The sequence below is a fragment of the Leopardus geoffroyi genome, chromosome C2 (genome assembly GCF_018350155.1).
Source record: "Leopardus geoffroyi isolate Oge1 chromosome C2, O.geoffroyi_Oge1_pat1.0, whole genome shotgun sequence".
Taxonomy (NCBI): domain Eukaryota; kingdom Metazoa; phylum Chordata; class Mammalia; order Carnivora; family Felidae; genus Leopardus; species Leopardus geoffroyi.
In genome coordinates, this window is record NC_059333.1 from 84,113,587 (window position 1) to 84,139,758 (window position 26,172).

The 26,172-nt window shown below is 42.0% G+C and overlaps 1 protein-coding gene across 3 annotated transcripts in view; it reads left to right on the plus strand.

The window, feature by feature from the left end:
• MCF2L2 (MCF.2 cell line derived transforming sequence-like 2) overlaps nt 1–26,172 on the plus strand; it is a 262,524-nt gene that overhangs the window by 114,642 nt on the left and 121,710 nt on the right. For 2 of the 3 annotated variants that reach the window (XM_045502827.1, XM_045502828.1), the window contains exons 8-12: nt 6,794–6,918; nt 7,520–7,634; nt 8,357–8,476; nt 16,577–16,768; nt 19,165–19,356. In XM_045502827.1, the coding sequence (XP_045358783.1) occupies nt 6,794–6,918; nt 7,520–7,634; nt 8,357–8,476; nt 16,577–16,768; nt 19,165–19,356 (744 nt within the window). The remainder of the gene's footprint in view (nt 1–6,793; nt 6,919–7,519; nt 7,635–8,356; nt 8,477–16,576; nt 16,769–19,164; nt 19,357–26,172) is intronic. The other variant, XM_045502829.1, reaches the window with a different exon arrangement.

The window sequence follows — 26,172 nt, forward strand, 5'->3', positions numbered from 1 at the left end:
AAAAAATGGGCAAAGTAGGGGTGCCTGGGTGACTCAGTTGGTTAAGGGTCCGACTTCAACTCAGGTGGCTCATGTCATGATTTTATGGTTGGTGAGTTCGAGCCCTGTGTCAGGCTCTGTGCTGACAGCTCAGAACCTGGAGCCTGCTTTGGATTCTGTGTCTTCCTCTCTCTCTGCCCCTCCCCTGTGTGAGCTCTGTCTCTCTCTCTCAAAAATAAATACGCTTTAAAAAAATGGGCAAAGGATTAGAACAGGCATTAGACAGATAAATGGTTATTAAGCACATGAAGACATGTGCAACGTCATATATTGTTAGGGAAATGCAAATCAAAACTGCAGTGATATACCCACTAGAGTGGCACTAATTAAAAAGGTGGACCATAATAAGTGTTGATGAGGATGTGAGGGAATTGGAACCCTCATACATTGCTTGTAGGAATGGAAACTGTCTGGTAGGTCCTCAAAAAGTTAAACATAAAGTTACCATATGACCCAGAAATTCTACTTCTACGTATGTACATAAGAGATTTGAAAACATGTTTTATATAAAAAGTCACACATAAATGTTCATAGCAGCATAACACCCCAAAAGTGGAAGCAACCCACGTGTCAATAAGCTGATGAGGGGATAAAAAAATGTGGTATATCCATACAATGGAATGTTACTCAGCCATAGAAAGGAAGTACCGATACATGCTTTAATATGTATGAACTTTGAAATAATTATGCAGAGTGAAAGAAGCAGACACAAAAGCCACATATTGTACAATTCTACCTATATGAAATGTCCAGAATAGGTAAATATGGAGAGAAAGGTAGATTAGTGGTTTCCAGGGTCTGGAAAGAGGGAGAAATGGAGAGTGATTGATAATAGGTATGGGGTTTCTTTTTGAGGGTGATGAAAGTGTTCTGGGGAGAAAACATGGACTTGTATGCATTAAAAGGGTGAGTTTTGGGGCGCCTGGGTGGCGCAGTCGGTTAAACGTCCGATTTCAGCCAGGTCATGATCTCGCGGTCCGTGAGTTCGAGCCCCGCGTCTGGCTCTGGGCTGATGGCTCAGAGCCTGGAGCCTGTTTCCGATTCTGTGTCTCCCTCTCTCTCTGCCCCTCCCCCGTTCATGCTCTGTCTCTCTCTGTCCCAAAAATAAATAAACGTTGAAAAAAAAATTTAAAAAAAAAAAAGGGTGAGTTTTAGGGGTGCCTGGATGGCTCAGTGGTTGGGCATCCGACTCTTGACTTTGGCTCAGGTCATGATCTCACAGTTCAGAAGATCAAGCCTGGCTTCAGGCTCTGCGCTGATGGTGCAGAGCCTGCTTGGGATTCTCTTTTTCTGCCCCTCCCCTGCTCACGTGCGCACGCACACTCTCTCTCTCAAAATAAATAAATAAAACTTAAAAGAAGGTGAGTTTTATGGTACTATACGAATAATATCTCGATTTTTTATTTTTTTATTTTTTTCAACTTTTATTTATTTTTTTGGGACAGAGAGAGACAGAGCATGAACGGGGGGAGGGGCAGAGAGAGAGGGAGACACAGAATCAGAAACAGGCTCCAGGCTCTGAGCCATCAGCCCAGAGCCTGATGCGGGGCTCGAACTCACAGACCGCGAGATCGCGACCTGGCTGAAGTCGGACGTTTAACCGACTGCGCCACCCAGGCGCCCCTATCTCGATTTTTTAAAAAAGAAAAAGATCTGGGGCGCCTGGCTGGCTCAGTTGATTAAGCGTCCGACTTCGGCTCAGGTTGTGATCTCACTGTTTGTGGGTTCAAGCCCTGTGTCGTGCTCTGTGCTGACAGCTTGGAGCCTGGAGCCTGCTTCGGATTCTGTGTTTCATTCTCTCTTTGCCGCTCCCCCACTTGTGCTCTGTCTCTCAAAAATAAATAAATGTAAAAAAAAAAAATAAAAAAAAAAAAGAAACAAAGAAAGAAAAATATCTTTGGGCCTAAAATAATAATAAAATAACCATGAACCCTATACAGGTATGTGCTTTTCATACTGTTTATGATAGCCCTACAGACCTTCTTTCTTAGCAAAACAGCTCTTCCTGTTGTCTAATTCCATGTTGGTTTTGGAAGCAGTTCACAGAGGCAGGCAGTCTTCTTTCTGAGTCCCAAAGGAGGTGATTCTCACCTCTTTGAAGGTCTTATTTTGGGGCAGAAACCCCAGGGCCTTGGCCTTATACTCTCAGATACTTAAGTCAACTGACACACTTTACCATGTGTCCAGGTAAATAGGGTAAGACTCTCATATTTTGTTGTTGTTGTTGTTAAAATAAGAAATCCAACAGGGCCATAGTCCTTTTTCTCATCATGCAGGAGGAAAGTGTCAGTGGTCCTTTGATTATGTGATAGAGCACTCTTCTACAAATATGAATACTGTTTAGCATTTAATATTTGTTCCATTCAGAATTTATCCAATTGTGTATTCAGAGATGACAATTCTATCAGCATTTCCAGGGTTACAAATAATCAAGAAGATAATCAGAGTAATAAGTGATTTTTTTGTAGGCCCTAGAAATAATTTACAGTCTTAGGAGTTTTTTTTTTTTTTTTAATTTTTTTTTTTCTTAATTTTTGAAAGACAGAGAGAGACAGAGCACAAGTAGGGGAGGGGCAGAGAGAGAGGGAAACACAGAATCCGAAGAAGGCTGCAGGCTCTAAGCTGTCAGCACAGAGCCCAATGTGGGGCTTGAACCTACAAACTGTGAGATCATGACCTGAGCCAAAGTCGGACGCTCAACCGACTGAGCCACCCAGGTGCCCTACAGTCTTAGGAGTTTTTAAAGACCCCATTGTTCAAATTCTACTTGCAGAGAATATGTTAAAAATGCATAGGCACAGAGGTCTTGATTTTGCACAGGAAGATGAAATTGCTATTCTTATGAATGTTTTCAGTGTTAATGCCTTAACAGATCAGGGTTTTGAACTAGTTTTATACCACAAGAAGATATCTCTCAGTATCTGCTGAGGAAAGGGGATATATCATCTCTTTTACGGACTTTTTTCTCAATTATGAAGACTTGCATTTTAAAGGCCACATTCTAGAGTTCATTATTCAGCATTATAAAAATACCCCAGCATGGTGGAGCTAACGTGTAGTGGCAGAAATGGGGTAAGTAATAAAAGCTAAGTAAGGAGTCTAAAGTATTAGTCATTCATATAATCTCTGGGCTCTGATTCATCCTTTAACTTCCTCCCCCACCTCCACCCCCAGCCCATGACACAGCCAAACACAGCACCTGGCATGAATAGTAGTGCTTTTAAATGTATTTTGACAGACTGACTGACTGAATGAATGAATGTCTACATTTAGCCTTACCCTTGTCACAGGAAAGAATCCTCCCCAGAAAATTTAAATTCCTTTGAGCCTGAAGCAATCTGCTTGCCCTATTAAGTGGGTCTTTTGAACCAACTGCTTGTTTCCATAATAGTGGAATTGTAATGATAAGTACACACTGGGACAGCCATACCAGTTGTTAAATATTTATGTTCCCCAAGTGCCCAACTTTACCTCTCTGGCCCATTTCCTAGGACCCATGAGACCTCCTCATGTTTCTGGCATCAAAAGGGGTTAACACGTGGACAGCAGTTGGCCTCAGGACTGCTTCAGTATTATATCTGACATCTGTGCTGATTGGTCAATGACTGCTCTAAACAGTTATTAAATATTTTGAATTGTTACTACTATGGACAAGGGAAAACTCCATTTTTGTCCTGGGCAACTTACCTTTTCACTTTCCAAGTATCATAGTTCCTCAATCTTTCCCTGTGTATTTATGGCAGATTTTTGTAACCCTGCTAAAGCTAACCCTGCTAGGCCATATATGGCCTAGTCCCAAAGCAGTAACCAGTCATAATTTTTCCTTGTATATATATATATACAGTTTTTGATAGTGTGAAGGGGATACACAGTGAATGACATCGCTTGCTCAGACCCACGTTCTCTCTCTCACACGCTTCCTCACACTCTGTACTTCTTTGGGTATATCTGTGTCCCAAGTTTCCCCTTCCAAAAAGTCTCCTTCTGCCCCAGCAATATGCCTCTACTTCTCTGGCCTCTCCACCCTTCCTCCCAACTTTACACACACACACACACACACACACACACACACACACACACACACATACACACAATTTAATGGTAATGCCAGAATCCTGCTGGAATTCTGGAATCTCAAGGACATTTAAGAAACTGAGAAAAGCCAAGACTCTTTTTAGAAGGTAGGAAGAGTGAAAGGTAAGAGCACTTGCTAATGAGTGCTTCCCGCCCCCCCTTCCCCTATCATATCCTATTTGTCCTTATTCATTTGCAACCTAATTTCTTTTAGACTATTATTAATTCATCCAACCTACAAATATTTAATGAGCATTGGTGAAATAAGAAGAAATGAGGGCTGATACCTGAGAGTGGAAAAGAAGGGATGTGTCTAGTTCCCATGCAGGAGTACCAGCCGAGAGAGTGACTTGGGGCATTACCTGGAGTAGACAGAGCCACAGGGGGTGTCCAAAGAACTTGGGCCAGATCAGAAAAGTCAAATGTATCATCAGCCAAATCCAGGGACAAGTTTGAGGCTTCGACAGCAGAAGCCTGCAAGGGGATGAATAATACAGTGATATTAGAGACCAGGAGCAAAGGCATGAGGGTGAGCAAGCCAGTACTTGTGTGTGAATAGGGTGGAGAAGTATAAAACTCCTCCCACAGGGAACGAGCTCCATACTGTGTGAAGGCTGGAGGTGGCTAGACCTGGAGGAGAAATTCAGGGTTCATGTGCATACAGGATATGTTTTTGTAACTATGGGCCTATTTTATTGCTCAGGGCACAGTAACCAGCATCCTGTGTGAACCATGCACCAAGCACCCAACTCCTAGAAGCAAAGTTCTCTGCCCGGCTCTGTCCCTTTGGCTTATTTTGTGGTTAGCACTCAGGGCATTGACAGAAATGACTTGTGCTGTGTGATTAGAGGATTAGAGCTGTTGTATTTGGCAGGAGATAACCTGACATCTTCTCCAATTACAAAGCTCAAAGTGCCATGTAAAAGGAGCAGAATAGAGCTGCCTTGGAAGTATGACTCTTTCCATATCAACCCGAAGTTGCTGCCTATCTACACCAAACTTCAGTAGTTGAGCAAGGCCACACTTTGGGGACAGGTAGAAGAAGAAGCAGGAGTCTATTGACAATACCAGATGAGGTTTTTTTCCTGCTTTTCTATCAATTATTACATTATTATTTCATGGCAGTGTCTAGCTTATTAAGTATCTGTCATTTTCTTGTTTCTGGTCTCTGCCTTGGATTAGAACCAGATTTTGTTAATTTGTTAATAAATTTAAAATTATTAATTAATTAATATAAATAAATAATATTAATTAAAATTATTGGTTTATTACTTTTACTTTAAACATACAACAGCAGCCTGAGATACCCACAAAATTTAAGAGTTGTTGCTTTGGAGAGGAAAGTGGATGAGCAGAGGACAAAGACTTATTTTTTCCAGTATATACCCTTTCATATATTTTGGATTTTGTATCATGTATATGTATTACCTGTTAAAAATAAGTTAATAACTGTATGATCCAATAATACCACTACTGTGTATTTACCCAAAGATAACAAAAATACTAATTCAAAAAGATACATGCACCCCTATGTTTATTCCAGCATAGTTTACAAAGTCAAATTAAGGAAACAGCCCCAGTGTCCATGGATAGATGAATGGATAAAGAAGATGTGATACACACACACACACACACACACACACACACACACACACACTAGAATACTACTCAGCCATAAAAAGGAATGAAATCTTGCCATTTTGCAATAACATGGATAGATCTAGAGGGTATGATGCCAAGAGAAATAAATTAGTCAGAGAAAGACAAATGCCATATGCTTTCATTTATGTGTGGAATTTAAGAAACAAAACAAAAAAAAAGAGACAAACCAAAAAGCTGACTCTTTTTTTTTTTCAGTATATGAAGTTTATTGTTGTCCATACAACACCCAGTGCTCATCCCAAAAGGTGCCCACCTCAGTACCCATCACCCACCCTCCCCTCCCTCCCACCCCCCATCAACCCTCAGTTTGTTCTCAGTTTTTAAGAGTCTCTTGTACTTTGGCTCTCTTCCACTCTAACCTCTTTTTTTTTTTCCTTCCCCTCCCCCATGGGTTTCTGTTAAGTTTCTCAGGATCCACATAAGAGTGAAACCATATGGTGTCTGTCTTTCTCTGTATGGCTTATTTCACTTAGCATAACACTCTCCAGTTCCATCCATGTTGCTACAAAGGGTCATATTTCATTCTTTCTCATTGCCACGTAGTACTCCGTTGTGAATATAAACCACAATTTCTTTATCCATTCATCAGTTGATGGACGTTTAGGCTCTTTCCATAATTTGGCTATTGTTGAGAGTGCTGCAAAAAGCTGACTCTTAACTGTAGAGAACAAACAGATGATTACCAGAGGGGAGGTAGGTAAGGAGATGGGAGAAATAGGTAAAGAGGATTAAGAGTACCCTTACCATGATGAGCACTGAGTAATGTATAGAACTCTTGAATCACTATATTGTACACTTGAAACTAATGTAACACTTTGTGTTAACTACCCTGGAATTAAAATTGAAAAAACGAAAATAAATAAGTTAATTAATTTTTAAAAGCTGCAGCTCAACATCTTTAGCATTTAATTTCCTAAATGAAAGATATACCCGATCTGTCATTCTCTTCACCTGAAATCTACCAAGAATTTGCTTTTGTTAGTTTCTTCTAAGACAAACTATATTTTCCTTTCTCTAGGATGAGCTGAAATTACTTGGAAAGCAAGGGGCCACATTGCTGTCATGCATTCAAGAACCAGCAACCAAAAGTCCCACCAGAAAACTCAATCCCAATCAGCTAGAGAATGTAGCAACCATGGAAAGGTGAGTGAGAGAGGAGAGGATATGTAGAGCTCAATGATCAGAAATAACCAAAAACAGATTGGTACAGTTACTACTGGATCTTGCTGGAGTCAGGAAAGAATAATATTTGAGACAACAAAGGCAAAAAGATGGTATCCACCTACAGAGATCTTTTTGTAAGAATGCTGTCCTGCCCCCCCCCTCCCCCTGCCACGCTTTGTGCTATAACTTTCATCCCAGGATTTCAAGGGAGATGGTAGTGTTTATCTTTATTTCTAAATGACAGTTCGTTGGGTGCTGTACTTTACACACCTATCGTCTCACCAGTAGAAAACGAAAGGCACATAGGTAAGGTTACCTAGGGACACATTTGAAAGCACAGCAGCTGCATCTGAAGTGAAGTTTCTGCTTCGTTCTGAGGGTATCCCTGATTGAAAAATGGAAAATGTGGGAGCCAGATGAATCATGAAAAAGTCATAGGTGACAGACATATGTATAATAAGGAGATTCCCACAATTAATATCACTGACTGGAAGCATAGGGGCTATCTACATAAGCCTACGTGGACTCATGTGGAAATGAACACTAACCACAATATCACTTTCTCATTCTTTCTTGACAGGTTATTACTTCAATTGGATGAGACAGAAAAAGCCTTTAATCAGTTTTGGTCCGAGCATCACTTGAAGCTTAGTCAATGCCTACAACTACAACACTTTGAGCACAATTTTCATGAGGTGTTATTTTCTTGTGTAATAGAACTTCCTTTCATGGTTCAGTGACTTTTGGTTCTCTCTTCCCCCTTGGACTATGGATATTGAGTGTCCTCACTAACCCAGCCCCCTCCTTATATTCTTGCTTCCTCATTGATCATTCTCTTCTTCCTTTTTCAGTGGGGTAGCAATGTTCTAGAATCCTATTTTCCTGTTGACATACATGACATTTTGTGTATGGTTTATCTTCCTTTTTAAAAATGTTTATTTGTTTATTTGTTTATTTATTTAGAGAACACAAGCAAGCAGGGGGAGGGGCTGAGAGAAGGGAGGAGGGGCAGAGAGAGGAAGAGAGAATCCCAAGAAGGCTCTGCACTGTCAGCATGGAGCCCAATGAGGAGCTCAAATCCACAAACCATGAGATTATGACTTGAGCCGAAACCAAGATTCAGACATTTAACTAACTGAGTCACCCAGGCACCCCGAGGTTTATCTTTCTTTTTGATTGATAATCTGTAAAGGTGGTTTTACTATTTCATCTACATGTATCTCAACACCAATCTCCCCTTTCCACCCCTGCCCCAAGCTTAATCTAAAAGTTAATGAACTTAAAAAAAAAATGTATATGTAGATACATAAAAGTCCTGAATCCTGTTTGGATTTTCAAGTTTTCTTAGAGTATACAAACCTATACCTCCAGAGAGGTGCTCATGGCTTATTTCTGGATGTTCTAATGTGTCTTATAGGTTAAGCGTGCCCTGGACAATTTGTTGGCAGAGCAAGCAGAGTTTACAGACATCGGAGACAGTGTGATACGTGTGGAGCAACTTCTTAAGGAACACAAAAAACTGGAAGGAAAAGGCCAGGTTTGTTTTTTGCTGTTTTTATGGACTGGGAAGGAAATTGCTGGGGACAGTGACAGATCATGTCCACTCATGATTGTTGGAAGGTTGCTGAAGGACACAGGAATGCCCAAATCCTACCTTTCCAGTCACCACACTGCCAGGTAGGGGGAGGGTTCCAGTAGACTTGCCTGCTGGTACAGAAGCAAAGGGAGGAAAGGTCATAGTGGGCACATTATCTACTGGCAGGATGTAGGGGTGGGAGTTGGTGGTAAGAAGGGGAAACTTGAAAAGGGGAAACCAGGAAAAAAAAACCCAACTAGTTTTATAACAAGCAGAATGGTGAGAAGGAGGAAATTGCTCCACATCAGTTCTGCTGCTACATAGAGCTGGCAAAGCTTTCTCCTTTCAAATGCCCCAAAAGTTGTCAATATCAAACTTGTAAAAGAATATGTGTTTCACAATTCTCATACCAGCATTAGACAGTTTCCCAGATCTGCACACGAGTCAGCAGGTAGGAATGATTCTATTTCAAGTCCTTACAAATTTGGGTGATTACAAATTAAAAAAGCCGAGTCCTCTCTTTCCAGAGAAGTTCTTTTCTGCTATTCTTAAATTAGATTCTCTATATTTTTGTCTCTTGGGGGCTATGTCCTTGATGATTAGCACTTCCTTTCTGAGCTAATCTATATGCATGTTTTCCAGATGGTAATTTTGTAATATTAGAGATTTGCTTCAAAAAGTGTGGTCCTCTGGCCAGTGCATAGATGTCACCTGAGTGAGAACTTGTTAGAAATATGGAATATAAGGCACGCCCCCCTCCACCTCAGAATCAGAATCTGCATTTTAATAAGATTCCTAGGTGATTGACATGCACATTATAGTTAGAGACATACCCCTCCTGCCAAAGGAGAAGTAACAAATACAAACCAAGTTCACTCTGACCCTAAGAGCTATCAGTTGTGGATTCTGAGCTGGGGGTGCTTCTGCACATGTGTGAATACACGGACCCACCTGTATACCCAGACTCTCACTCAGGAATCTCATCCTTCCCTGTGAGTACTCCTTCTGTTATCAGTGATCATTTGAAGCTAAACATTTTAGTGCTGTAGGCATGAGTGATCAGAAACATTTCTCAAGCAGTGGAAACATTGAATTTTGTGTATGTAATGACTATGTATCTCAGATTCCCCAAGACAGTCCCAATTTTATGTAATTTCAGTTCTTTTCAAGAGAACTCATTATTTTACTATGTATTTTCACTTATATACATTCATATATTAGGGGGAAAAAGCCTCACCAAGCTCAGTCCTTATATTTTGGGTTTGAAAAATATGGTCATAGCATACATATGAATGAAAGTAGCTACTGACCTGAGGGAGTTCATTCATTACCAGGTATTCCTTATCCTAGGTTCCATGGATATGGTGGCAAACCAGGCAGTTAAGACCCTGCTCTCACTGAATTTACATTCTGCTGGAGAGAGAGAGAGAGAGAGAGAGAGAGAGAGAGAGAAACAAGTAAAAAGTAATCAAATACTAATGTCAGATAATGACAAATGGTATGAAGAAAATAACAGGATATAAGTGACTAGGGGTGCTACTTTAGCCCAGGTAGTCAGGAAAGGTCTCTCTGAGAAAGTGTCCTTTGAACTGAGCTCTGGATAGCCTTGCAAAGATTTGGGGAATAGCATACAAGGCGGAGAAGTCTCAAGTATGAAGCTTTTGAGGCAAGAATTAGGCCGATGAGTTCAAGGAATGTGTCTGGAACTTAGTGAGCCATAAAGGAACCAGGTGAGAGTGATGATGATGAGTATTGGGTTTTATTTCAGTGGAATCCATTGGAGGATAGTCTGGGTTGGGCTTTAAATCACTGCTGGGTTGGCTGGATCTGCATGACTGTAACCACTTTCTCTCTTCTGCCTACCTCCTTGGACTTGCAATCTTTGGTACATACTTTAGAGGCCGCTGATTAGAGCTAGGGGAGAAACCTATGGTTATGGGACACAGGAATGCTCTGTGAACCCATGATTCATCTTTCATGGGCAAAGTACCTGAACCAGGTAGACTAACCCACTGCAGATGACCTGCAGAGCCCAGGCACATTCGTTTTACCCATCCTGTGCCTTACTTATCCAGATTTTAACTTATTTTCCAAGGGATACAGTAGACCTATTTCTCTGCCTTTAGATGAACCAAAAAAGCTAACCTGTCATAACCAGGACCTTTTTAACTGTCTTCCCTCAGACTTCTAAGAGGCAGTGTTTCTTCAGATGATAAAGGCTTGGGTAGCCTTTCCATTTGTCCTGAAAAGTGTTAAAGGAACAAGGTGATGTCTGGCTAGTCTACCAAAACCTGCTTGGGTTTAGCCTTCACTCAGTACTCAGGGGTCACCTTCCCTCCTGGCATAGCCACTCACTAATATCTGGGTTGTTGCCAACTTCCTTATTCTGTACAGTGATATCATCCTCATGGGTAAACTCTGAGCCAACTCACTGACCAGACTCCTGCCACGTGCTTACTGAACCCATTATTCTTTTACCTTTGTCTGGTTTGACAGTTTGGCAATCTTTTGAGCACTCATTTATAATTCTGAGAAACAGTGGTGGTTTCAGCCCCTACTCTTACTTCTTTAAAAGTAGAATTTACTCTAGGGTTTTGGCTGTAAGGCATGTCGGGGCACTTGGTGATGGGTCATCAGGGAGCAGACAAGGACAGGACAGGGCCACACATCCAGGGGCCAGCAGTTACAGTACGTGTTCAAGAAGGCTTGGAACCCAGATCAGTAACCTTCTAGGGATATAAATCTAGCTGGAGGGGCATGGCTTTTTTTTTTTTAATGGAAATTTTCAAACACACGCAAAAGTAGATCAACTAGTACAATGAACTCCCATGTGTACGCTCAGTTTGAACAGCCATTAACTTTCTGCCTTTCTTGTTTCATCTGGCCCACTTCTCCATATGTATATTCCATTCTGAGGCCATTATCTGTGGGTTCATTCTGGGTTCCTTGACACAGAGCATCACCCTTTCTCATCATTTTCTTTCACAGTAGACACTTTCATCTGTCATAGCAGTAGAATATGGGGAAAAATAAGCTGTTATTATAATAAGGGTTTCTGAATTACATGCTGCAACTCGACCATCTAGCATTCTGGAATTCTTGGCATCCCAAAGATGACAGGCTGGCTTGTGTTCAGAATACCAGATTTCAGCCATTTCTTTCTCATTATTTCTTTTACTTTGGTGGGTTTTCACCGGATTTTCTTCAGCAGAAGGTGTATAGACTAAAAAGCTGCAATTTGTGTGTGGGGGGTGGGTTACAGCAAAGTTCTTTGAAGGCACCTGAAGGATTTAACAGTCATGGCTGTGCAGCCATCATTTATAGCACATGCAAGGAGGCCAAGAGGGCTAGGAGGCGACAAGACACAGGCGTTGGAGCCAGACAGGAGTGGATTAAAATCTTTGCTCTAACAACCACCAGTTGTGTGCCCTTAGTCAAGTTTCTTAGTCTTTCCGAACACATCCCCTCATCTTATAAACTGTTAATAATCATTCCTGTTCCCTGTGAAGATGAAATGAGGTAGAGATTTCATAAGGATTGAGTGCCTGGAGCATAGTAGATGATCAGAACCTGGAAGCTATTATTATTACCCATTCATTTCAGTACAGTGATCTTCTAGCCATCCAGTGTGGCTCCTGAGCTATATGTACGGATCTTTTCCCAAGACCCATCTGGACCTCCTATTCACACCTCTCTTCCAACATCTTGGTGTTTTAAGAACAGTTCTGAAGGGTGAGATGCTGCATGCCAAGCAAAGGGCAGGCTGTGATCACTACAAAGCACTTGGGAAATTTCCTGTGGCGAAGTTTCCTAGGCCCAGAAAACTTGTGCTATTCTTTTTTTTTTTTAATTTTTAAAATGTTTATTTATTTTTGAGAGAGAGAGGGAGAGAGGCAGAGTATGAGCAGGGAAGGGGCAGAGAGAGACAGAGACACAGAATCTGAAGCAGGCTCCAGGCTCTGAGCTGTCAGCACAGAGCCCAATGTGGGGCTGGAACTCACAAGTGATGAGATCATGACCTGAGCCGAAGTCTGAGTCTTAACCGACTTAGCTACTCAGGCACCCCAAATTTGTGCTATTCGTAATAAATTTGGCAGCTGGACTTTAAAAAAAAGACAACAGACTTCCTTGCGAAGTTTTCACGTTTCTATATTTGACTGGAATCAGACAGGTTGACAAACCCAATGAAAATCAGAATTTGATCAGCCAAATGAGGTCTCTAAGCCTAGGCAGAACAAATGCAGCCATTTTTCTGTGTGTGTGTTGGTCAGAACTAGATTCTGGAGCCAGACTGCCTGAGTTTGAAACCTGGCTCTTCTCTTTCCTACCTGGGTCACTTTGGACCATTTGTGCCTCTACTTCCTTTTTGTTAAACAGGGCCTATGTCAAAGGGTCTGTGGTAAGGAGTAAAAGAAACAGTCAACTTAAGCATTCAGAATAGTGCCTGGCCTATAGTAAGGTCTTCATGAATATTAGCTATTTTCATTAACATCACAGAGGTAGTGGGGCAAACTGTGCTACGGAATGTTTCCTATGTTCACGCTGCAGTGGCTGAGCAGTTCTAGTAAGAGTGTCTCATTCATTCTTCATTCATTTTGCAAATATTTGTTGATCTTCTACTACTATATACCAAGTGCTGTTCTAAGTTATGAGGACACTACAGTGAGCAAAACAGTTAAAAATCACTGCCTGAGGAGTTAGCATTCTGACCTTTTCTATGCAGTGGTGACCATCTGGCCTTTGCTGGGCAGACCAAATGCACTGGGTATTTAAACCTGAGTTCTTTTAAATAGCTACTGCTTGATTTGTGTCACTTTATTCCCATATCATTAATCAGTTTTGTTATGTACAACAATCATTTATTCCTAAGTACCTAATATGTTCCCCATGGCACGTTTTAGGCTAAATAAGAGCTGGTTCCTGCTCACAAGGGTCTGCAGCATTAGCCCAGGCAATAGATCAGTGATCACAATATAGTGAAGTATGTGCTCTGATCAAGAAAGGCACTGAGTGTTATGGGAGCACAGAGGAGAGGCATCAAAATTAAATGGTGGAGTTAGAGAAAGCTTCATGGAGAAGGTGAACTCTGATGGGTGATGTACGGTTAGCTCCAGAGGAGTGTAGGTGTATCAGGAGGTGAATTGGGGGGGTGTGGGGTAGTGGTGAGAGAAGGATGGGGCTTTCTAGCAGAGAAGGCATGGAGGCCCAAAGCTGCCTGAATATTTGGAGAACTATGAACAGGTCATTAGTTGGTTACAGTTGGGGGTGAGGAGATGGAGGAGGGAGAGACACAGGCATGACCAGGTAATGAAAGGCCCTCTGCATTGCTCAGAAGTTTGAACTTTTCTTATGAAGACTGTGGGGATCCAGGGAAGGTTTTGAGGCATGGCAGTGATGTAGACATGATGAGACGCTATAATGGAGTTGCTGTTTCATCAGAATTATGGAGCATGATTTGAAGGAGAGCCTGAAGGAAAGCAAAGAGACCAGCTGTCCTGGTCAGAAAGCAGGAAGGCAAGAACATACAGTTCTTGCCCTGAAGAAGGGCTCAGAATTCGACGAAGTTGCTAAGAAGGATATGGGCTCTGCAGAGTTTGGTGAATGACTGGCCCAGGAAAGGGGCAGTGTTTTTGAGATTGTTGAAACCATAAACCACTGTAAGTTGAGAGAGGGGCAGGGTCATCACCTGGAGTCATCATAACTCCTTGTGTTACTATAAAAAGTTAAACTAGGGCAAATGCATCTTACTGGAATGCTTAACGTAGTCACGAGGGTGCACATGGCCTCTCAGCTCCTGGAGACCTTTGGAAGCATGGAAGTCATCTGTGTTGACTCACGGGTCAATGTTTTTTCACACAATTCCAGCCAAGTATATCACTATATCTTCTAGTTCACTGGCTAATAACATTTTATTGATCAAATATTTATGAGGTGCTTCTAAGTGTTTTCATGGAACTTACGTATTGGTAGTGGTGGGTGGAGTATGAGAGAATCATATGTTAAACAAAGAAGATACTTTCAGGTAGAGGTCAAGTGCTGTTAAAAAAAAAATGAAAATGAAGTGAGAGAGAGGGCCTGGGTGGGTGTGTTGCCGGGAGTGACTTAGATACAGTAATCAGGGAAGGTCCTGTGAGGAGGTGAGCCAACCTGGGAGAAGCATCCAAGGGAAGGACCCTGAGACAGGGGCTAGTTTGGTTGCCAGCCTTGTTTAAACCATCCCTCCTACCTGGATTACTACAGGAGACACCAGCTGGCCTCGCTGCTTTGCCTCTTCTCTGCTGTTCTCAACACTACAGCAGGAGCCATCCTTTTAAAAATATGAATGAGATCCTCTCTTCAGAACCCTCCAGTGCTTCCCACATCATAATGAGTAAAAGCTGAAGTGCTCACAGTGGCATCAGGGCCCTCCCCAATCCAGTCTCCCTCTTTCTTCTGATTATGTGTCCTACTCCTTTCCTGTTTTCTTCCTCTTTCCAGGTGGCCTCCTCCTGCTGCCTGAATATGTCAAACATGTCCCTACCAAGTACAGCATGGGTTGTTCCTCACCTCAGGCCTTGACTTTTCTGTGTCAGGGGTTCCCAGGGCCACATTCAGACTTGAAGATTTGCTAGGAGGACTCATAGGACTCAGCACATAATTGTACTCGTGGTTATGATTTATTATGGTGAAAAGATACCAAGCAAAATCAACATGGAAAAAGTGCATGGGGCAAAGTCTGTTGGGAATCAGATACAAGCTTCCAAGATTCCTTTTCCAGTGGAGTCCCATCAGATGATCCCCTCAGCAAAGGATTGTGACACTATTGTGAAATGTTGTCTATCAGGGAAGCTGATTCGGTGCTCAGTGCCCAGTTTTTATTGGGGGCTGGTCACATAGGTATCTTCTGCCTGGCATATACCAGAATTCTCTACTCCCAGAAAGAAAGCAGGGGTTTAGTGTAAAGCATATTGTTTGTACAAATGGCACAGTGAGCCATTCTTATCAGGGGATGGCAGGAACCCTCCTGACATTCCTAGATGGCACCCAAGGCCTAACCTTACAAACAGGCCTTGCAAGGACAGTGGTCTCTGTCTTGCTATGCTATTGCTTTGGCACCACTTGGATAGCACCTTCTCAGTGAGTCCTTCTCTCACCATCCTACTTAAAATAACTCCTTACCAGCACTCCCTGCCCTTCTCTCCCGATTTGATCTTTCTCTATAGCACTCATCACCAATTAAGATATTATATAATCTACATATCTAATTGTTTATTGCCTGTGTGTTCTATTAACATGTAAGCTTCATGAGGGCAGGGATTTTAGCTGCTTTACCACCAAACCCCTAACATGACAGTGTTTGGCATTTGGAAGGTCCTCAGTAATATGTGATGAATGAATTAAAAACAGAAAAACATGGCACATGTGGTTAGAACAAAGCAAGCCATGCAGGGAGAGGTAGGAGGCGTGGTTTCTGGTCAGATGAATTCAGAGCAGAGTGGGATCCTGTGAGTCACATGAAGGGGTTTAGATAAACATATTTCTTAAAGTTTCATGATCCCTCGGAGTTGTCCAAACCAGATCTTTACCAGTTTCCCAAATTCAGCTAACTCTACTCTCTCCTCATGTCACATGTCTGATCGTTTTACTTTTCCATTTAGTTTACAGGAGAATTCAGAGTCTCCAGTTCTGGTCAGTATAACACTTCATGCTCTTCTGCCAAGAACTTATCACAGTTGTAATAATTGAATTACGGGTATAATTTATTTAATAATCTGAGTTCTCCATTAGACTGAAAATCATGGCTTGTTACCACTAGAGTCTCAGTGCCTCACCCAGAACTCAGCAAACATTTGAATGAATGGCTTGCTCTTCTTCAAGGTGCAGGTGACCCTGGACTAGGCTAGACACTCTGGAGACTTCAAACTGCCACAGAGCTTTCCGAGGTTCCCCAGCTCCGACTCTCAGTTTAAGACCTGAATCAACATCTCCCTAAGTTGTTCCTGGTTTGGAGCACACACTAGGCAAATATCAGCCTCACCATGACCTGGCTTCTGATGCTTGGTTTGGACGTTCACTTCACAGGAGCCCTTGGAAAAGGCCCAGCTGCTTGCAGTAATTGGGGACCAGCTCATCCAAAGCCACCACTATGCGGCAGACTCCATCAGACCCAGGTGTGTAGAGCTCAGGCACCTCTGCGATGACTTCATCAATGAAAACAAGAAAAAATATGACATTTTAGAAAAGTCCTTGGAGTTGCATAGACAACTGGACAAGGTGAGCACAGCAAAGCCATGACCTGATGTTTGCTAAATTTTCTGCAAAACAGTCTTAATCGTACTCATCCTCCCTGCCCCACAATATTGCTGAGAGGATAATGTACTTCTTATGACATAGTGCTCAAGAGGCATTAAAAGCTGTGAAGATTCTAGGTCATAAAGGCATTGGAGGTAAAAGTGCCCCCACCATCCCACCGTATCCCATTAGAATGAACTAACATTGATTTTCCTCTGTGTAGACCTGGACTTAGAGTGTGTTTTGGCCCATGGGACATTTCTTGATTCCCCTTCAGACAGAGAGCCAAGCACTATATTTGCAAAGTGCTTCTCATATATAGGCATCATATTATTAATCCTTTTGGAGAAACTGAAGTACTAATGACCATTATACACAACTACCTACCATTTATTGAGTACCTACTATGTTCCTGCCAGAAGCATAATTATGTCATCTATTTAATCCTCAAGACAACCTGTGAGGAAAGTATTAATGGCATTATTTTACAGAGGCAGAAACTGATCTCCATCATGGGGAAGTCAATGGTTTACAACATTTAATACATGAGAATCAGTTTGCTATAATTGCAGGTTCTCTAATGTACCATTCTGAAGACTCAGATTCAATAAGTCTAGGATGATGCCCAAGAATCAGTATTTCCGCCAAGTCCCCAGGTGATTCTGGTGCAGGTGGTACAGGGACAACACTGAGAAACTCTGGGATAAGTGACTGCTTACGACATACCTGGGGTAAAAATAGGGGATTGCAGATTTGAAGTCAGGACTGCCAAATTCCAAACCCGAGGCTCCCTAGATTAGACAGCAACACTGTGTGCAGAGGGCTCACAGGGAATGGGTGGAGCTCTGGTGCCCTTCAGTGGTGATCTCTGAGGCAGGTGCCTGGTCAGCAGGGGCAGTGACTTCTGGAGCCTTCCCTGTCAGCTGTTTGCAGGCAGCATGTGGCTCACGGCCATGAGTCAGCATGCTCCATTCCCATAACTGTTTCTCTCTGATGGCCAGGGGCGCTCGCCCAGGCTGTTTATATCATCCCAATGCCAAAGGGATTTTAGTATCAATGAAATACAGCTGTTCCAGAAGCAAGTGGCTCCTAAGGGCCTGGTGCACAGTCTGTCCTGTGTGCTAAACTCTGCAGGATCAGCTGCTGTTTTTCTCACTCCATATCTGCTCTAGAGATAATAGCCTAATGCTGGGGTGTGTGTGTGTGTGTGTGTGTGTGTGTGTGTGTGTGTGTGTGTGTGTGTCTGGGAGAGCAAGCATCTGCCCTGACTCTGCAGAAGACCCCAGCTTAATGTTTTCTGCAGATCTAGGTATGTTTTAAGAGAAAGTTTTCACATTATATATTAAAGCATGATTTATATTATTTTGAAAATCCAAAAATGTAGGAAGGAGAAGGAAAAAAGTTTCTTATGGGCATCTACACATGCCATCCCCCTCCTTATCCCTACACATTGGTAATCATTAATTTTTAAATATCTTTATTTTGTTTTGTTATTCTAAAAGTAGTACACATTCAGCATAAGGAATTTAGGGAAAAAATATACAAACTTAAGTTGCCTATAATTTTCCCACTTAGAGATAACTACTCTGGAGTGCTCCCTTTTGTTCTTTTTCCCCCTGTATAGTTATTTTACGTAGCTTTTCAGGTCACATGGTAAATGGAAATGCAGATGTGCTTGCACTGGCAGCCTCTTTATACATAAATATTCTGGCAGTACAAGGGTCCTTGTCTTTCTGTTTAAGTCTTTAAAAAATTAAATTGTTAGAATTCATCACCTATCTGACTTCATCCCAGCATTCTGGAAAAAGTTTGAGTATTGCTGTTGTGAGTTACAAAGCTTTGCATTCTTTGATGCTTCCCTAGGAAAGACAAATACCAGTAAATGCAAATGTGGACAGAGAAAAGTAGTGTTTTTGTTAAAAGGGATGTTCCCTTCCCTAGGAAGACGTGTAGAGTCCAGGTCTAATGTCTCGTTTGTCACCCTATGGTCTTGTAACCAGTTAGGATGCACAATGAATGGCCTAGAATGTAAACCTGAAAAGTCATTGGTTACATTTCTCCACAGTTAAACCAAACTTAGGAATACCTAACTCTCTCCTTTTGGAGATGTAGCAATTACTGTCTGTGGAAGAGAGAAGAATGTTTATATGATTCTTTTTTACTGACTGGATGACTTTCCTGAGATGTGGACAGATGTAAAATTAGTTTGGGCTTGTCCACCTTGTAGTTGCATTGACGGTGGTTAGACCTCTGAAGTTTATGTTGTCCCATGACAATTTCCTGTTGTCTTAGGATCCTTCTAGACCACAGATGAGCTCAGACCTCCTGAGGGTTGTGGTCAGGCTCACTGCATAGGGCACTGTGTTTCTTTTGAAAAGGTCAGCCAGTGGTGTGAAGCAGGAATCTACCTTTTGGCTTCCCAAGCTGTAGACAAGTGCCAGTCACGAGAGGGAGTTGACGTTGCCTTGAACGACATTGAGGCATTCCTGGGCACCGCGAAGGAGTACCACTTGCCCAGCCACATGGAGTTTTACAGCCAGTTCGAGTTGATACTCACCCTTGACCTAAAGGTAATGTTTCTGGGTTATTTTAATCTTGTGGTTGGAAAGAAGCACTGGGGGCCTTTTGACTATTGCTTAAGAAAGTCCGGGTAGGATGTACTGAGCAGGTTCACCAATTCCTGTGTTCTGAGGTGGCTTCTTAGACTCTTGGTCTGTGCTTCCTGGCAAATACCCTTCACGGTCTCACCCAAATATCGCTCTCAGTCATTCGTTTCTCTACAAATACTCATCAGCATCTCTGATATACCACATACTGTGCTGAAGGCACAGCAATAATAGACATGGTTTCATCTCTGATGGAACCTAATAGGAGAGGCTGACATTAATAAATGTCAAACACAAAACATAAGAATGTGTTACAAGTTAAGATAAGTGTTCTGGAGGGAGGATTTGGGATCCTGCTGAGCATGTGATAGAAAAACTTGACCTGGACTGAGAATACTTGAGCCAAGGCCTGGAGAATGTGTAGAGATGATGGGGGAGCCTTTCCAGATTAGAAGTAACAGCATGTGCAGAGTACACAGGCCTGGAGGGAGTCTGTTACAAGTGCAGAACCCAAAGGTCAGGGTGGCTGGAGTACAGAGAGCAAAGGAAGGGTGTTTGGGGTGAGATAAGAGAGGGGCAGATGAGGTGGGCTTTGTGGGCCATCTTAAGGAGTTTGGTCTTTATTCTAAGAACAGTGGGAAGCCACTGAAGGATTTAAGCAGGGGAATAACTTGATTGGATTTGCATTTTGAGAGGAGCACTCCTCTGCGAAGTCAACAGAATTCTGTATGGCACACCTTCCTCTGAGATTCCCACCACCTTGTATGTATCTCTTCAGTAACACCTTCTTTACTTCTTTGAGTCACGGGCCTCTTTTGAGTCATGGAATCTGACTCATATACTTTCAGGACCAGCATACTCAAAGTGATTAAAGAGAGTTTGATATAGGCGCTTTTTACAAAGATATGGCAGGATTCAGGGAACACAATAAGGATGGTGAAGGTCCCTGGGGCTAGCAAGAAAATGGAACCAGTTACCACCCATAAGCCTAAAGAGCAAAGGGGAACCCAAGAAGCACTGTAACTGTGACTGTGACAGGCAGCTAGTAAGGGTTGTGGCCTTGGGCAGAGGAATGCAACTATTAATGGAGAAATATATATCCCTACTCTCCTCTCTCCCTCTCTTGGATGTCCAGGTAGTGCTTCCCTTTGGCCAAACCAACTAAAAGCCCAGAGGCAAGTGAGCCTATCCAACAGAGTCCATACAGGTCAGCTTCCTGGGACACAAAGCAGGGAAAAGAAGACGTAGTAGAGTGACAAATAGGGAATATCCAGCATATGTAACTTTTATAATTAATTTTATGGGATGCCCTAAAGCCCATCCATGAATTCAGGCTAAGAGCCTTTGCTGTAACATGTTGTATACCACACTACATTCTACTTATTTATTTTAAAAATTAATTAATTTAATTTTAGAGGAAAATTAATTTTCCTCTAAATTTTAGTGGGAGGGAGAGAGACAGCCATCAGGGGAGAGGGGCAAAGGGAGAGAGACAATCTTAAACAGGGTCCATGCTCAGTGTGGAGCCCGATGCTGGGCTCAATCTCATGACACAGATCATGAGCTGAGCCGAAATCAAGAGTCAGATCCTCAACTGACTGAGCCACTCAGGCATCTCTATTTATTTATTTTATTTTTCTTTAAGTTTATTTATTTATTTTGAGAGAGAGAGAGAGAGAGAGAGTGAGAGTGGAGGAGGGGCAGAGAGAGAGGGAGAGAGAGAATCCCAAGTAAGCTCCCCACTTTCAGTGCAGAGCTCCATGTAGGGTTTGAACTCATGAACTGTGAGATTATGACCTGAGCCAAAATCAAGTCAGACATTTAATGGACTGAGCCACTCAGGCTTCCCATCTACTTATTTATTTTATTTTATTTTATTTTATTTTTTTTTAATTTTTTTTTTTTCAACGTTTATTTATTTTTGGGACAGAGAGAGACAGAGCATGAACAGAGCATGAACGGGGGAGGGGCAGAGAGAGAGGGAGACACAGAATCGGAAACAGGCTCCAGGCTCTGAGCCATCAGCCCAGAGCCCGATGCGGGGCTCGAACTCACGGACCGCGAGATCGTGACCTGGCTGAAGTCGGACGCTTAACCGACTGCGCCACCCAGGCGCCCCTACTTATTTATTTTAAATGTTTGTCTTGCTTATTACACTGGGAGCTCCTGAAGGGCAGGAGCCTCATCCACCCCTGCATTCTTGTGCCTAACCCTTGCCTGGTGTCCAATTTATATTTATTGAACAAGTGGGAAGGCAGGTGACAGAGTGGGCAGATTACAGTGGGGGTAGTTTAGTATGGAGTTATATGTTAATGATGTTCTTTCCCTTAAACCTCTTGGTGGTAAGCTGTGATCTTGGTAAGGGGTGGGGGATGTGTAGGCAGATACCCTCCCCTAACACAAAGATCCTTCTACTTCCTTGCAGAAGGAACAAAGACAAGGCCCATCTGGTGTAGGTTCTACATTGCAGACCCAGTACTGGTAGCTCCAGGTCAGATTCCTAAGGCAGATCTGTCTCACCCAGCTCCAACTCCATTAGTTGCTCAAATAGGTGTATCAGGTCCACCAGGGAGATTTGTAGCCACAGCTGCTGTGCTGCCCAACTTCAGTGAACTTTCTGACCATACCACCTACCAGGAAATGAATAAAACTTAATAAACCACCTCTGAGAAATATGCAGAAACATGAAGGAAGGAGAGGATTATAAGAGAAATATTTTTCGAAAAATCCTGTAGGTCAAATGGATTAAAACATCTCCAAAGTCCATCTTTACTTCTTTTGGTTTGGAATAAAATTTTAGGTTGTAAAATTTAAATATCCTGTTGTGTCAAAGAAAGTTTTGTCCACTGAGAAGTAATGACTTTATTGTCAAAACTGGTACTCTATACATATAAAAATATTCCTAGATATATGTATATGTAGATATGGTACAGACACATGTATCTTTATACTTTGACAGTTGAGATAGCCTAGAAGCATGAGACCCCCCAGCGCCAATAAGCACACCTAGCACCGAGATCTTGGTTTCTAATACCATTCTTCAGTAAAGGAGACCTAGGCTTCTTAGAGAAATGGCTGATTCTAGGGCTGGGGCAGGAAATACGTAAGGTGATCTTACAGCATCTTGTAGTGCCGGACTGAACTACTAAAAATAAAACAACAAACCATAGTGATGGGATATAGGCAACAACTGAAAAGAACTGATGACCAATGCTAGAACAGTTAGAACAACAAAATTAATTAAGTACTATTGGATTACAGACCCAAAGAAATTATATATCCATGAATCCATTCTGATATGAATAAATGATGGAATAAATAAATAAATGGGGCAGATGAGACTGATCTCCTATGAAGAATTCCAAATTATTTATGTAGATACTTTGCTCTTGAGGAGGTAGAATATAGTTTTCTAACCCTTAAATGTGGGCTGTACATAGTGACTTCCTTTCAAAGAGTATAGAACAGAGAAGGAGAAACAAAAGTGAAGTGACTTTACACACAGGACCTCAGCCAGGTGACCAAGGTCAATATCAACAGTGTTGTCAAGTAGATATGATGTACCCTTGATATGATGGATGAACATGGTACTTTACTTCCGTGGTCTTACCCCCAAAGCCTGTAACTCCAGTCTAATCATGAGGAAAACATCAGATAAGTCCCAGTTGAGAAACATGCTACAAAATATCTGACCAATACTCCTCAAAATAGTCAAAGTCATCAAAAATCAGGAAAAGGTGAGAAATTGACACAGCCAATAGGAGCCTAAAAAGTCATGACAACTACATGTAAGTTGGTATTCTGGATAGGACCCTGGAGGGAAAAGTACATTAGGTAAAACTAAGGAAATCTAAGTATAAAGTATGGACTTTTATTTAATAATAATTATAATAATTTTAATTATTATTCTTTTAATTATAATAATTTTAATACTGAAAATAACATATCAATAATGTTTTATTAGTTGTAAGAAATGTACCATACTAATGCAAACTGTTAATAATAGGGGAAACTGGATGATCTATATGGGAATTCTCTGTACTATTTTGTAATTTTTTTGTAATTCTAAAACTATTAGAAAAAATAAAATTTATTTCTAAAACACTAGTACTCCATGTCTAAACAGTTGAATCTGTTACATTTAAGACATGGTAATCATCATGGTAAGTGGTAAATCATGGTAAATCATGGTAAACTGCTGTTCTTGTAGCAGCCACCTTGTCTGTCTGAGGCTCTTCAGGTGCCTTTCTGCACTATCCTCTTAGTGCTGCTGTTTTGATTTTTCTCCCTCCTTTGCTTTCACTGCCCAGTTTAGGTAATTAAACAATCGCAGTAACAAGTAGCAAAATTCAGTTCTTTAAATATTCACTGTGTGGGGCAGGGGGCACCTGGGTGGCTCAGTCGTTTAAGCGTCAGACTCTTGATTTTGGCTCAGTTCCTTGAGATGGAACCCAGAGTCAGGCTCTGCACTGACAGCTCTCGCGCTCTCTCTCTCTCTCTCTCTCTCTCTCTGTCTCTCTCTCTCTCTCTCACACACACACACACACACAAAATAAACAAATTAACATTTTTAAAAAAAGAACAGAAATTAAAAAAAAATAAATATTCACTGGGAATCCAGTTTGTGCTTTATTCTGGGAATACAATAATGAAAGTCACAATGCCCATAATGAAGGTGCTGGCAGTTTAGTGGAAGACAAACGTGTTCCCGGTAAGTGTGTGTTGGTCCAAGAGCATGTGGAATGGAAGGGATAGTGGGGCACGTAGAGGAGGCAAAGGTCAGCTCAGCCTGAAGAAGAAGAAGACATCATAGGAGAAGATGCCTAAATTTGGACCACATAGGAGTTTTTAAGGGAGAAAAAGCAGAGGGAGGAAGAAGAGTTGCAAAGGCAGAGAGGCTGGAAACAAGAGCATTTGGTAACTGCCGCCCCTGGAGGTGGGAGTGAGGGGTGGGAACTAGTGGAGGTTAGACTGGAGGGAAATCAGGGTCAATTAATGAAGGGCCCAGTGAGGAGTCATGGACTTTGTCCTGAACAGTGGGACACCCCAGCAGGGCTTTTAAACAGGGAAGTTATATGGTCAGACTTACATCCTGGAAAGATAATTCTGATTGTGGTATGGAAAATGGATTTGCAAGTAAAAAGAGTTAAGAGGAACGGAGGAGATGCAGTTGTTAATCTTGCACCGGCTCCCCTTCACCTGAGTTTAGGAATTTAGGGTCTCGTCTGACCACCTGACCATTTCCAGGGTTTACCCTGGGATCTTCAGGAAGAGATGCAAAAGGGCAAGGGTGATTCAGGTCCTGTCTAGTCCAAGTGGTGAGCCACTGGGCTCCAGCATGTGGCACTGACCTCACATCAGAGCTGTATACCATACATGAACAACTTGACATTCTTTCAGTCAGATTTCTTGATCTTTGTGCAGCAGTTAATGCCTATGTCTCAGTTTCCGTTTCCTCAAGCTTATCATTGGGCTGTCTCATCACCATCCCTCCACAATGCAAACTGACATTGCTATCACCCTGACATAAAGGGATTTGGTTTCTTTTGGGATCTGGACTCATAGCTGTGTTGTCAGAACCTCCAGTCCACTGTACAGCAAGCTTCCTGAGGCCAGTCACACGTTCTCTGAAGAGACCTTTTAAACACAAGCCCCACCTTAATTTAGATTGGGGGTCAGCTAACTACTGCCTGTGGGCCAAAGCTGCTTGCCACTTACTTTTAGAAATAAAGTTTCATCAGAGCACAGCCACACTCATTCATTTATGTAGTATATATTATCTATGACAGCTTTTATGGTACAATAGCAGAGGTCAGTAGTTGTAACAGAGACCAGTGTGCAAAGCCTGAAATATTTACTGTTTGGTCCTTTACAGAAAAATTTTGCTGATCCCTAGTCTAGACCAGCACTGTTGAATAGAAATATAACTCAAGCTCTCTACGTGACTTAAGATTTTCTAGTAGCCACATTTAAAAAAGCAAAAAGAAACTAGTGAAATCAACTTTAATAATGTCTTGTTTAACATATGTCCAAAATATTGTTTCAATATATAGTCAATATCAAAGTTAATAATGAGATATTTTACATTCTTTTTTTCATACTATGTCTTCAAAATCCAGTGTGTATTTTACACTGATAGCACAGCTCAACTCAGACCAGCCACATTTTATACCCTACAAGGAGTAAGACCAGCACTAGACCTTGGAGTAGACGTCAGCCTTGACAGGACTCTGAGGCCACAGCTGTTCCATAGCTGATGTGCCAGTCCTCCCTCAGGGCTCTTGGCTCTTTCCCTCAGAAGATGGCCTAGCATAAAAAAGACAAATGTAAGGGTGCCTGGGTGGCTCAGTCGGTGAAGCATCCGATTTTGGCTCAGGTCATGATCTAACCTGAGCCATCAGATCATGAGTTCAAGACTTCGTAAGTTCAAGCCCTGCATCAAGCTCTGTGCTGACAGCTCAGAGCCTGGAGCCTGCTTCAGATTCTGTGTCTCCCTCTCTCTCTCTGAGCCTCTTCCTCTCACACCCTATCTCTCTCAAAAATAAATAAGCATTTAAAAAACAAACAAACAAAAAAGACAAATGTACTATTCCAGTTGCAAAACGTGGCAACCTCCTCCCTGAGTGTGCTGAGTCTGTACTTTCAGAATTAGGCACTCTGGAAGGCTTGTGGTGGTGGAGTTCTTCTAATTCTGGGTCCTTTCTTTGGTGGTTTAAATCATACAAGAGACGGATGTCATGACAAAGACTACCCACTTCCCTTGACCCACCAGAGCTGGAG